Source organism: Hyla sarda, chromosome 4, assembly GCF_029499605.1.
Source record: "Hyla sarda isolate aHylSar1 chromosome 4, aHylSar1.hap1, whole genome shotgun sequence".
In the NCBI taxonomy this organism is placed as follows: Eukaryota; Metazoa; Chordata; class Amphibia; order Anura; family Hylidae; genus Hyla; species Hyla sarda.
In genome coordinates, this window is record NC_079192.1 from 52,679,892 (window position 1) to 52,694,023 (window position 14,132).

Here is a 14,132-nt window from a genome sequence, read left to right on the forward strand (position 1 = left end):
AGCCTATATATGTTACTCACTAGGTCATGCAGATGCTTTACATGTCTTTTATGGGTCTAGCTTCTGTATTTGGCTCACAAATATCTCAGTTCTGCTGCTCACTCACTCTGACACCCACTGCTCAGGAAGGGACGTGTCCAAGGCAAGCACTCTGCCCGCCCTCATGCACCATGCATTCTTGTCCTCCCTAAGTCTGCTGTGCTGGGTCTCCCCCACCACCGCGCCTCACCGCACCGCCCTGGCCGCTGCCCCATTGCCTCCCCCATCCCCGGTTTTATAATTACCTGTTCCCGGGACCCGGGTCCACGCTAATTCTGGCTCCTGCGCCAACCTGTGTTACGCTATGTGCTGCGCAATGACGAGCTACGTCCTCAACGCGACGTCACCATCAGTGCACACAGTGACAGCTCAGGAGGATGGCGCCGGAGCCAGAAGTAACGCAGACCCTGGGAACAGGTAATTATAAAACAGGGAATGGGGGAGGCGATGGGGCAGCGGCGGTGATCTCTGGCCGGGGCGGTGCGGTGGCGGTGATAGGACTCAGGACCCCAGGACAGGAAGGGGAGAGAAGCGGGCGGTGGAGGTGGTCTCTGGCACCGCTGCAGTTCATTGATTTAAAGCGCCCGCTTTAAATCAATGATCTGGAGTGGTGTCGCTGGGGGGGGGGGGGGGGAACAAATAGCCGTTAATTTATACCGGAATATCGGTATAAGTTATCGGCTATCAGCCCTAACCTCCACAGAGTATCAGTATCGGCCCTAAAAAAAACGATATCGGTCGATCCCTAATATATACCATGATTTTAAAAAAAAATAAACTTTAACATTTTTTTATTAAATATATTAGAAAGGTTAACGTTTCGCCAAGATGGTACAACATCTAAAACGTTTTTGATTCTGGCAGTGACCATTTAAATTGGATATATCATGGCTTAATATCTCATATAAAGCAGGATAATAAAAACTCTCATACACGTAACAGCAAAGTCAAGCAAATCCACCAATTTATTTGAGAACAGCTATATTATGTGTATGGGGGTGTGCTGACCCTACAAAAGATGATGCTGGGTAAAGGCGGATCTGAAATGTCGAATTTCAAAGCCCAATCCTTTTGTTTCCAAGAGCGATAAAGCCACTGCCAGATGTTACCCTAATCAGAACACATGCACTCTCATCTGAAGTGAGAGTACACTTACATGGGAAGAATACTCACTGAGCACTTATGCAGATAAAGCTCTGTATAGAGTTCCTACGTCACTACTTGATCTGGGTAATGACGGGTACTTTAGAGACTTTTCTAGAGACTGTGTTAGTCTAGGGACTCTTTCCTCTTCATTAAACTCCTGGGAACTGAACTTCTCAGACACTTATCCACAGGATTTGGAATAAGTGTGTGATCGCAGGGGGTTCAACTGTTGGGACCCTACACGATCTCCAGAATGGGGCCCCGTCTCTCCTTGCGCATAAAACAACTTGTTACCATGCGTTTCAAGCATTCTCTATGGGAGCACCAAAGATACACGAGCGCTGTAGTCAGGTATCTATCTCCAGTGCTCCCACAAGCCCACATACCGCTCCATGCACAAGGAAAGACTGGGCCCCTTTCTGGAGATCGGGGTTAAGTTTTAAAGTAGTGGAGTATCTGATAAGTTCAGTTTCCCGGACTACCCCTTTAAATCCCATACACTGCGGATGCCATGAAGCACACACACTGTACTGTTTCTGTAGTCAATCCCAGAAAGGTGTGCCTCCAATATGACTGTCCCCAGGGAAGTTTGTTTTTTATTTTTAAATAAATATCGATAACATAAAAAAAAAATATATATATATAAACAATAATACATACTAGGTAACATAAAATTAAATACATGATACTTCCCTTTAAAACATGTGAAGGAAGAGCAATGTAAGGTATAAAGCAAGGGGGCTTTAGATGTGAAAAGAAAAATGTTAGGATGGAAACAGGTCATGGTCCTAGATATAAACATTGAAACCTCTGTATATAAGGTCCATAGAACATTAACTTAAGCACACCATATTGGGAAAATAAATGCATACAGGTTTTTGTAAAATATATCTATTTTATATTTTATCTTGCATCCCAATCTGATCTACATATATGCAGTAACTTTAGAATGCTTCCCTTTACATCCGTTCTACTGACCTTGAACAGCGTGTATTAGGCTTGAAGGGGTACTCCTGTGCCCCAGCCTTCTGAACTTCCGATTCAGAAGACTTGGAGCAATGGTAGCAACGTCATGGCCACGCCCCCTCGTGATGTCATACCATGCCCCCTCCATTGATGTCTATTTAAGAGTTGTACTTTAGCAACAGTTGGAGGCGCACTGGATGGGGAACACTGCTCCAAAGAGGACCTGTCCTGACAACCTACTAGTTTAATTTGGCATATTGTAATGCTTTATTTTCCCCTGTGGTGGCGCTGCATGGAAATTAAGGGGGACATTTCCCCCCCCCCCTATATACGGGTGAAACTCGAAAAAATAGAATATTGCGCAAAAGTTCATTTATTTCAGAAATGCAACTCGTCTGCAGAAGGAAGCATGAAGTGCTCCAAAATCTCCTGGTAGACGGATGTGCTGACCCTGGAATTAATGAAGCACAGTGACCAACACCAGCAGATGACATGGCTCCCCAAATCCTATACTGTAATATATTGGGGATTTGGGGTTTTCCTGAGCTTTAAGCCATAATCTTAACAATTACGACAAATCCCAGCTTGAACTATTTTGCTTTGCATGTAAATGAGTCTCTCGCATATATTAGTTTCACCTTTTTTAAGTTGCATTACTGAAATAAATGAACTTTTGCAAGATATTCAAATTTTTTTAGTTTCACCCGTAACAGCTGATCATTGGGGGTTCCAGGACATTTTGTAATCAGGGGATTGCTAGTGAACATAGTGGCAGAGAACACCATTAAATGACATCTGCAGTGTATAGACACTGATCCCCTATGCACAAGATAGGGGATAAGTGTCTGATTGCGGGGGTCCAAATGCTGGGATCCCCCGCGATCTCCTGCACAGTGCCCCGGCACTGCCGCACCTCTCCAGTAGATGAGGCTTGTCGGATGCCGCATGACATTGTAGCCGACACGTCCCCTCCATGTATCTCTATGGGAGAGGCGAGGATGCAGTGTTCGTGCCTCCCCACCTCTCCCATAGAGCTGTAAGGGCAGGGGGCGTGCTGCTGACCTCAGGGAGGTTGACGACATGTGCATTAGCTCGCGCACAGAACAGCAATGCCAGGGCCCCGTTCTGGAGATTGCGGGGGATCCAAGCGGTTGGACTCCCATGGATCGGGCACTTATTCCCTATCCTGTGGATAGGGGATATGTGTCTTTACACTGCAGATGTCCTATAAATGGGTAGTCCAGGGAAATTCACTTTTTAGACACTTATCCCCTATTGACAGGATAGGGGATAAGTGTCTGAACATGGGGTGTCCAACCACTGGGACCCACCTGCCATATCCTGTACCGGACCCTTCCTTGGAGAAGCATGTCCCCCCACCTTCCTGGATGAATGCAAGTAATAGCCAATCAGCATCTAAGGTGGGGCCACTCTGCGGCCAGTGATTGGCTGAGCAGGTCGTCAGTTGCGTTTGTCCAGGAAGGAAGGGGCTGCTCCGCTCCAAGTACAGTAGATCATGGAGGGTCCCCCCAATTAAACAAGTATCCCCTATCCTGTAGTACAGCCATTGTGGTGATCCTTATCGCACACGGACAATAGCTGTGCCCGCATGATCGACATGACAAGTGTACTCCACATGATCGACACAACAAGTGTGTTCCACATGATCGACACAACAAGTGTGCTGTACAAGATCGACACAAGTGTGTGGCACATGATCGACACAACAAGTGTGCGGCACATGATCGACACAACAAGTATGTTCCACATGATCGACACGATAAGTGTGTTCCACATGATCGACACAAGTCTGTTCCACATGATCAACACAAGTGTGCGGCACATGATCAACACAACAAGTATGTTCCACATAATCGACACGATAAGTGTGTTCCACATGATCGACGCAAGTCTGTTCCACATGATCAACACAAGTGTGCTCCACATGATCGACACAACAAGTATGTTCCACATGATCGACACAACAAGTGTGCTCCACATGATCGACACAACAAGTATGTTCCACATGATCGACACAACAAGTATGTTCCACATGATCGACACAACAAGTATGTTCCACATGATCGACACAACAAGTATGTTCCGCATGATCGACACAACAAGTATGTTCCACATGATCGACACAACAAGTGTGTTCCACATGACTGACACGGCAAGTGTGTACCACATGATGCGGCAAATTTCCGGGGTATAAGATTACTGCAGCCAGTGACCCTCCATAAGACTCTCCAGAAAAATGAGATAATACAGTGGTCCCTCAAGTTACAATATTAATTGGTTCCAGGACGACCATTGTATGTTGAAACCATTGTATGTTGAGGCCATAACTCTATGGAAACCTGGCAATTGGTTCTGAAGCCACCAAAATGTCATCCAAAAATAGAAAAAAGTGAGGATTAAACAAAAATAAGTTGATAACTAATATAGATAAACCAAGTCCTTACATATAAAAGTAATAAAGATCTGCTGGGAGCTGTAATCACTGTCTATGTAGAGGACAGGAGCTTCTTCAGGGTCCTGTACAGTACACAGTGTCCTAAAAAAGTAACATGGAGCCGCCCTCACCTGGTGTCCAAAGGAGCAGCTAACCCTGGCACAGGTAAAGAGGACAGAACATGTAATACCTCCCTGTACTATAGGGAAATGCTACCCGCCAGCACATGCATTCGAGTAATGCAGAAGTTTTACCAGTGAATGCCCATTCTGATTGGTCAGTTCTTCCGGCCATTGACACGTTTCACAGATCTGGACTGTCTGTACATTGTATGTTGAGTCTGGTTTCAATTTACAATAGTCCAGAAAAGACCACTGTATGTTGAAAATATTGTATGTTGAGGCCATTGTAACTTGAGGGACCACTGTAGTTTGGTTTTATACAAATACAGTTCATGTAGAAAGAAGAATTTAGAGGTTCCGTCTTCTGTTAAGTGATCATTTTGAACCAAGCTAAAAATCTGAGACAGACTAGTTGCTATGGAAACAGTGACTGGCAACCTCCATAAAAACTGTAGTTGTTCAGAGCATCCCTAGTAACCAGACTGTCAATTGGGTTTTACCAGTTGTCTGGTACTGTCAGCTTTGATTGTATAGTCTCACCCCCCCCCCCTGCCTACTGGTAACACCCACTTGACAATTTAGTCATACATTTTTTAGCAAGAACAGAGAAACGATTCAACATAGTTCTTAGAAAAGATGTTCTAGAATTGGTATTTCATGTAGAATACAAGTATTTAGACAGGTCAGGAGAGGTAACACCCTGGACAACCCCATTAATTGCTGCAATATGATTTGATTTTTATGGTTTAACCCTGTATACCAACACTACTAGAACCCGTGAAATGCTGACTGGAATATTAGTGTACGTATAAGTGCCTTTAAGGCTCTTGAGGTTGCATCAAGAATGTGATTTGTTTAGGGCAGTGTTTCCCAACCAGGGTGCCTCCGGCTGTTGCAATACTACAACTCCCAGCATGCTGGGAGTTATAGTTTTGCAACAGCTGGAGGCACCTTGGTTGGGAAACACTGTTTAAAAAGAACTGAAAGAACGATATATGTATATTATACCCATATGCACCTGTAACACTTCATACAAAGAAACAATAAGCCAGTTATATATCCTGAGACATAGACAGATTGAGCAGAGCTGAATTTGTCATTTGGGTTAGCTCACTGTGATTCAATGCAATATGCATTATCATGATGGATAATGTTGAAAATCTGAACAACTGCACATTTGCTAATACATATATATATATATATATATATATATATATATATATATATATAAAGAAGTATGCAAAGTAAGTTTCTCATCACACCACCATATAAGGTAGCGTGCCCTCTGATCAGCTCTGGCTCTGGTTACAAAGTCTCAGAAGCTGATTGGGATTAATGCCAAGTAAGAATTCTCCCCAGAAGGGAAGAGAACCCATCTTCAGACAGCTGTTTCGGGGTGCTTGCCCCTCGTCAGTACAATGGGTTCTCTTACAGTACAGTACAATGATGGGTTCTCTTCCCTTCTGGGGAGAATTCTGACTTGGCATTAATCCCAATCAGCTTCTGAGACTTTGTAACCAGAGCCAGAGCTGATCAGAGGGCACGCTACCTTATATGGTGGTGTGATGAGAAACTTACTTTGCATACTTCTTACCCAGAAAGCCCGCGGAGTGCTAAAGGCCTTCTTGAATCTCCGTTTTACACCAGAAGCGGTGCCTCTCCCTTAGGAAAATACTCGTCCCTTTTAGCTATATATACACATATATATAATTTTTTATTTATTTACTGAGCATCAGACCATAAATATTATTTAGTAATAGAATATGCAGATGGTGAAGATCTGGTGTTGACACTTATACCAAGTTTAAGCGATGGTCATGTCTAGTCATATCCACCACCAAAACCTCCTAGGTTATAAAAGATGGTGTCCAAGAGAGGGTTAGGCGGGAGAATGTGTGCTTCCCTTTATAATTACTTTATATGGTACCATGGTATCATTTATAAAAACTTTTCATATGTCAAACAGACATATCAAAAGTTTTTTTTATCAGTCAGGGTCTGTTGAGTGTTCAGACCCAGACCAATCACGAGAACGAGCCAGGAGAAATACGCGCTTAGTGCCTTCTCTCCTGGCTCTGTGTCATGTGACCTGGACGGACTTGCAATGGATGTCTATGAGGCCGCCCAGGTCTCATATAGACAAAGCAGGGAGAGGAGCCCGCAGCAGTGCTTCTCTCTCCGACCTCGTACTTGTCATCAGTCAGGGTCTAAACACTTCAACAGATTAAAACTTTTGTCATGACACCAGGACAAGTCTAAAGGGTTGTTTTTTTTCCTCAGGTATGCATTAACTTAAGTTTCATTACACAGGCAGCCCCAAAATGAAATGCCAAATTCAGCTCTGCTACTTCTTAGTTCTAAAGTTTTAGCGTTCTGCTGTTTAACTATGGAAAATTTGGTTATCCTGGGATAACGTCTTATATCTATCATCAGTTTCACCTGCACTAACCTTTCGGTACAGAAATGGAGGGGTGCAGGCGACACTGATGATCACCATACTTATCTGATCCCCGTTCTGTGCTCCAGTCCTCCCACATTCTTGTTCTGTATGTTCCGTTCCGGGGATGACTTAGGGCATGAGCGGAGCTTTGTGTTGTCACTGCTCCTGCTTCCCTGCTAGGTCCCGCTGTTAGCAAACAGGAGCGGTAAAGTCACAAAGCTCCACCCATACTCCATGTCAGCCCCGGAACAGAACATACATAATAAGAAAGTGGGAGAACTGAGGCATGGAACAGGATCTGGTAAGCATTGTTGTCATCAGTGTCACCTGCACTACCTATCTGTACCAACAGGTTAGTGCAGATGAAACTGATGACAGATTTCCTTTAAAGGGTTACTCAGCTCATTTAAAACTTATAAGTATCGGATCATGGTGGGGAGGGGAAAGGGCCAAACTCCTATAATCTCTGGAACGGGGTATGAGGTGCAAACTTGCACCACGTGTAAAATTGCTTCTGCTCCTCCCCTCAGCTCTCCGAAGATTTCCGAAACTAGAGCTGGGGGAGAGCAGAGCGAAGAGAGATCAGGGGGGAGAGTACGTACACGCCTTCCTCATCTCCCCTCCCTCTGCTCCACCTTCTTTTGGAGAATGCAGGTTTGCACAGGCAGAGCTAAGGCAGAGCAGGGGGAGCGAGTAGGTAGTCATATGTACCTGCTATCTCCCCCTGCTCTGCCTTAGCTATGCCCGTGCAAACCTGCGTTTTCCCCAAAAACACTTATGGAAATCATCCCCAGTTCTGCACCTCCCTCCCCCGATCCAGGCAGTAGATTTTGACAGCTGTGAAAATCTATGTCCAGGGGGCTGTGGGAATCCCTCTCCTCCTGAGGGAGGTGCACAGCCCCACTCACACAGTTCCCTGGAAGTAGATTTTCACAGCTGTCAAAATCTACGTCAAGGAGCGGGGAGGGAGGTGCAGAACTGCGTCCTGGGAGGCTCCGCCTTCCCTCCACTCGCTGTATGTTCGGAAATCTCAGGACAGCTAAGGGGAGGGGCCGAGGCAGAAATGCATGGGGTGCAGTTTTGCACCTCACAGGGGCCCCTGTCACTCCTTGTGCAAGCACTGTCTATGGGAGCACTGAAGATACCAGAGTACGGGATTCATTTAGCTCCTGGCTCCCGTAAAGAATGCATGAAGTGCGTGCCAACATGTTGCTTAATGTTTAGGGAGAGACAGGGCCCCGTTCCGGAGATTTATCCTATTGGATAGGGGATACGTTTTAAAGTAGTGGAGTACCCCTTTTAATAAAAAATATATAAGTGCCTCATTTTCTTGAGGAAAATTGAATTCAAGGCGTGCGTATGGATTTTAAACATATCAGCCCCCTCCAGAACAGGGAGCCACAGTTTTTTGATAATGTCATTAGACCATCCCTTTCATACCCCAGTAGTGTAAGCTTTGAGCTGGAGATCTCAAACAACAGAAACCTTTGACTATCTATAAAGCACCACAGCTCAATATATTTAGGTTAAGGTGGAAGCCCAGGCTCATAGATACCCCTCCGATAACATCTTCCCACTACACAGGTTCAGTTCACCCAGAGTCTTTGTGAGGCCTCCTGTGCCAGTTGTACTATTACTGAAGAGGTTGATCCATGCTCACTCCCATTGTTTGATATATCTCTTTGAGAAACAGCAAGGCAGTGTCTTCTGAAGTCCTACAAGAAGAAATACAATGTAAGTATCAGAGACCACCCTGCTTACAACATACCTCAAAACTAAAAATCCAAACCATAGACTGCGATGGGAAATTATAGAGAGTACTTATATATATGTGAAAGCCAGATGACAATGTGAGAAACACTTGTGGGGATTTGGCCTCCATAAAACTGAAAAGGAGATTGTCTGGCACCTTAGACTTTGCCTATTAACCCCTCAAGGGCCAAGCTATTTTAGCCTTTAGGACCACACCAAGTTTGTGCATTCCAAAACACATTTTTTCATTACAAAAAACAAGCAGTTCCTGTTTTTTTGCATTTGTAGGTTCTATTATTTTGGGGTATGTTAGGGTAACTTTTAATATTTTTAATTTAACCCATTCCCCTCTAATCACATACATATATGCGATTGGGAGGCTGGAAAATATGGAGCAGTTGCAGAAACTGAAACAACTCCATATGTGCTGGGTGTTGGCTGTAGTATTACAGCCAACACTTGCCAGCAACTACCCAAATCGGACTTCTGTATTATTACAGCTAACACATGCTGGCAATTGGCATCATCAGACTTCTGTTCAACCCTCTATAGTGACAGCGTCATTCTAGACTGTTATATGACAGGTACAGAACCTGCCAGGGCTTCAATCAGCATCCCCGCAACACAACCGCGGGCTGCTGATAGGCTGCCATGGCAGATTTTCTAGTACAGCCTGTACTAGAAGCACCAATTTAACTGATCAATGCAATAGCATTCGACTGATTACTATAAGCATTATATAAGTTAAAAAAAAAAAAAAAAAACATTATAAAAATATAATCATCTACCCACCCAACAAGTTTGGAATTCCCACATGTTGAAATGTCAAAACAATTTAAATACAATGTTATTGATCCTTCACCGAATGGTGTAAAGTTTTTTATATTTATATATGTTTTCAGCACATCACATTCGAGAAACAAATGGAGTGATCTAAAAGTCCCATCAACCCCAAAATGGTACCATTAAAACTAATATTGCAAAAAAACAAAACGCCATTCAATTCTTTTTTTCCTATAAATAAACATGTTCCCTGATGAGGTGCTGTGAAATCAGTTCAGGGTAGTGACTGTGCTGCTTACCAGTAACATAAGTGACTCTGTAGTGCAAATAGATATTCGTTGAAGCTCTCGATTGGTTTCTCCTGGAGAACATAGTCAAATCGCTGACCGCCATTTAACATCCCCACGTCGAGCTGTATCGGATCCTCTTTCACCGAAACCTCGTCTTCTGACGCTACTGGGATAACAAAATTTGATAATATCCCCATGAAATTTCTATCAATATGAACCTGTGTCCAATGGTGGACATTCTGAGATCGAACCTTAAAGGAGTACTCCGCCCCTATACATCTTATTTGGATAGGGGATAAGATCGCGAGGTTCCTGCCGCTGGGGACCCCCGCAATCTCTGTACTGCACCCGGCGTTCATTTAGAGCGTCAGGTGCATCTCTGGAGGCTAGTGATGTCACGGCCGCACCCCGCTCGTGACGTCACGCCCACTCAATGCAAGTCTATGGGAGGGGGCATGACGGCCGCCACGCCCCCTCCCATAGACTTGCATTTAAGGGGCATGGCCATGACATCACGGCCACGCCCTGTTCGTGACATCACGGCCGCCCCGCATCGCCAGTCATCCAGCATGGAGCAAAGTTCGCTCTGTGCACTGGATGTCTGTGGTGCCGCAGCCGAGATAAGCGGGGTTCCCCAGCTGCGGGACCCCCACGATCAGACATTTTATCCCCTATCCAGTCTCCACATGTTTGCTTATTTGCATTCTCAGCACAACATAAGAAAGTTTTATTTTTACCAGGTGAGGCTTCTGCGACAGGCGGGATGTCAGAAACAGGCAACTCAGCAACTTCTGCAGTCGGCGGTGGTAAGGTAGGCACCGGGGGACGGGTGAATGTCTGCCAGGCTACCCGAAGAGACCCCAGAAGGTCTGTACCCATACGTGTTAGTCCTTCTTTCAATTCTGTAAAAGAAAAAAAAAGACTAGAGACTAGATTACATTAGAAATAAATTCCAAATATTATCTTTTAAAAGGGACTTTCCCAGAAAATACCTAAAAAAATCTTTTGCTATAGTCAGTCAAAAATAGCATATTCTAATCAAGAAAAGGCAGGAGTCTGGCACAGCTAATACTGTTCATAGAGAATATCCCCCCGAGTATATAGTATACAGCAAAAGTACCTGTTTGTGCAATGAATCAAAAATAAGGTGGGGCTCTCATCCCAAAAATAAGTAAACGGGAAATAGTGTAACACAGAAGAGGTAGATGGACGATGCGCTCAATGCTGGCTCTGTAGAAACCTACAATCTTTATTCAGCATAAAAAAGATTCAAGGATACAACATGTTTCACGCACTACAGACATGTTTCACACACTAGCGCCGTAGTGCGTGAAGCATGTTGCCACCCCTGTAAACGCCCCCAAGCCTAATCTGTTCCACCTACAGCTCCCTGCGTACCTGTATCATTGGATCTTTTTTATGATGAATAAAGATTGAAGATTTCTACAGAGCCAGCGGTGAGCGCGTCATCCATCTACCTCTTATATGTTACACTAAAAATACACGACAAAGGACATATATTTACATCCTCGGGGTATACAGTGCACGCTCAGATGCTGAGTGTGCTTTATGCCTGGTGAGCTATTATCCCTTTAGATGCCGTAATCAATGCCGATCAAGGTATCTAAAGGATAAAATGACAGTTGCCGGCAGGTTCAGGGGACTTATCGGGATTACCACAGTGCAATGCTGTGGTCCTGATAAGTTAAAATGGCAGCCAGAGTGCTTCTCTTTACCTTCATGCCCCAGATCGTTGATCCTCTTATACAGTCTGCTTCAGGCACACTGCACTGGCACTCTCACAGTAGTAATGTTCAGTGTCATGCTATGGCATAACACTGAACAGTATAAGCAATCAAATGATTGCTTATAGTAGTCCTCTATAGGGTCTTAATCACTTAACGACCAAGGACATAAATGTACGTCCTGGTGTGGCGGTACTTTGCGCACCAGGACGTACATTTACGTTCTGTACATGACCGTGAGCATCGAAGCGATGATCGGGTCATGAGTGGCAGGTCACGGTTGGCTGCTGAAAGCAGCCAACGACCCGCCGGTAATGGGCGACATCCGCAATCTCGCGGATGTCTGCCATTAACCCCTCAGATGCCGTGATCAATACAGACAACAGTTTCTGCGGCAGCGCGGCTACATTTTATGCTGATCTGATCCCCTCAACTGCCTCCGCTGCCTTCCCGGCTTGTTCATCTCTGGTCTGAGATCAAGCAGACCAGAGCAGAAGATCGACGATAACATTGATCAGTGCTATGCCCTATGCATAGCACTGAACAGTATTATCAATCAAATGATTGCTATAAGTAGTCCCCTATGGGAACATAAAAAGTGTAAAAAAAGAAGTAAAAAAAAGGGGGAAAAAAAGTGAAATCCCCTCCCCCAATAAAAATGTAAAATGTCCCTTTTTCCCATTTTACCCCCAAAAAGTGTAAAAAAAAAAAAAAAAAAAAAGTCTAAACTATTAAAATATAATGTAAATGATCCCGTACGGTGAACGTAAAAAAATAAAATAAAATATATATAAAAATTGCTGTTTTTAATTTTAAAAAAAATTTATAAAAATGTTTTTTAAAAGTTTTATATACATAAATGTGGTATCAATAAAAAGTAGAGATCATGGCGCAAAAAAATGAGCCCTCATACCGCCACTCATACAGAAAAATGAAAAAGTTATAGGTCGTCAAAATAGAGGGATTTTAAATGACTCATTTGGTTAAAAAGTTTGCGATTTTTTTAAAGCGCAACAATAATAGAAAAGTATGTAATCATTGGTATCATTTTAATTGTATTGACCCACAAAATAAAGAACACATCATTTTTACTGTAAATTGTACGGCGTGAAAACTAAACCTTCCAAAATTTGCAAGATTGCGGATTTCTTTTTAATTTCCCCACACAAATAGTATTTTTTTGGTTGCGCCATATATTTTATGGTAAAATGAGTGACGTCATTACAAAGGACAACTGGTTGCGCAAAAAAATGCCCTCATACTAGTCTGTGGATGAAAATATAAAAAAGAGTTACGATTTTTAGAAGGCGAGGAGGAAAAAACTAAAATGCAAAAATTAAATTGGCCTGATCCTTAAAGGACATCTGTGGATAGGGGATGAGTGTTTGATCGCGGGGGGGCCGACCGCTGGGACCCCCTGTGATCTTCTGTACGGGGCCGCGGCTGTCCCATGCAGGGGGCGTGCCGGCCGCAGCATGACGTTGCGGCCAGCACGCCTCCTCTATACATCTCTATGGGAGAGGCGGGGAGGCAGCGTTCGTGCCTCCCCCATAAAACTGTATGGGGGCCGGGAGGAGACGGGGCGTCACCGTCAACCTCTAGGTCGACGCTACGCGCCTTAGCGCTCACCATGAGCGCTAATGGCGGCGCCCCGTACAGGAGATCACAGGGGGTCCCAGCGGTCGGACCCCCGCAATCAAACACTTCCCCTATCCTGTGGACGCTGCAGTGGTCCTTTAAGGTCAAAATGGGCCTGGTCCTTAAGGGGTTAAAAGGTGTATCTAAAAAAATTTTTTTTAAATTTAATAAATATTTTAATATAAATAAATACCCTTACCTATTAAACATTAAAATCACCCCCCATTTTTCTAATTACAAAAATGTAAACGAAAATAAAGAAACATATTTGGAATGGCCGCATGCAGAAATATCGGAAATATTAAAATATTAAGTAAATAAACGTAAGTAATTGCTCGGTAAATCGTGTAAACGTAAAAGAAAAAAAAAAAAAAAAGTCAAGAATTGATGATTTTTAGTCACTTCATATATCAGAAAAAAATTAGGTGATACGAAAGTCCCATGTAAACAAAATTGTTACCAATTAAAACTTAATATCACAGTGCAAAAAATAAGCCATCATACAGCCGTATAGAGAAAAATTTATTCGTTATTGGGGACAGAATAGGGCAATTTTAAGCACACATTTTTTTTTTCTTTTAAAAAAAAAGTAGTAAAATAAAACAAAACCTATAAAACGAACCCCCCTCCCCCCCAAAAGTTGCAAAATCCTTTTCCCCCCAATTTCATCCTAATTTGTTTTGCCGTAGATTTTACGGTAAAATAAGTGATGTCCAGCATAAAACAAGCCTCATATGGCTCTGTGGATGGAAAAAT

At 43.6% G+C, this 14,132-nt stretch overlaps 1 protein-coding gene across 8 annotated transcripts in view; it reads right to left on the reverse strand.

The window, feature by feature from the left end:
- Window positions 1-14,132, reverse strand: part of DDHD2 (DDHD domain containing 2) — a 72,248-nt gene that overhangs the window by 1,154 nt on the left and 56,962 nt on the right. For 3 of the 8 annotated variants that reach the window (XM_056570928.1, XM_056570926.1, XM_056570923.1), the window contains 3 exons: window positions 10,731-10,895; window positions 10,003-10,159; window positions 7,928-8,883 (listed from right to left, as the gene is read on the reverse strand). In XM_056570928.1, the coding sequence (XP_056426903.1) occupies window positions 8,802-8,883; window positions 10,003-10,159; window positions 10,731-10,895 (404 nt within the window). In that variant the 3' untranslated portion in view covers window positions 7,928-8,801. Of the gene's footprint in view, window positions 1-7,925; window positions 8,884-10,002; window positions 10,160-10,730; window positions 10,896-14,132 lie in introns of those variants that run through there. The other 5 variants (XM_056570927.1, XM_056570925.1, XM_056570924.1 and 2 more) reach the window with 4 other exon arrangements.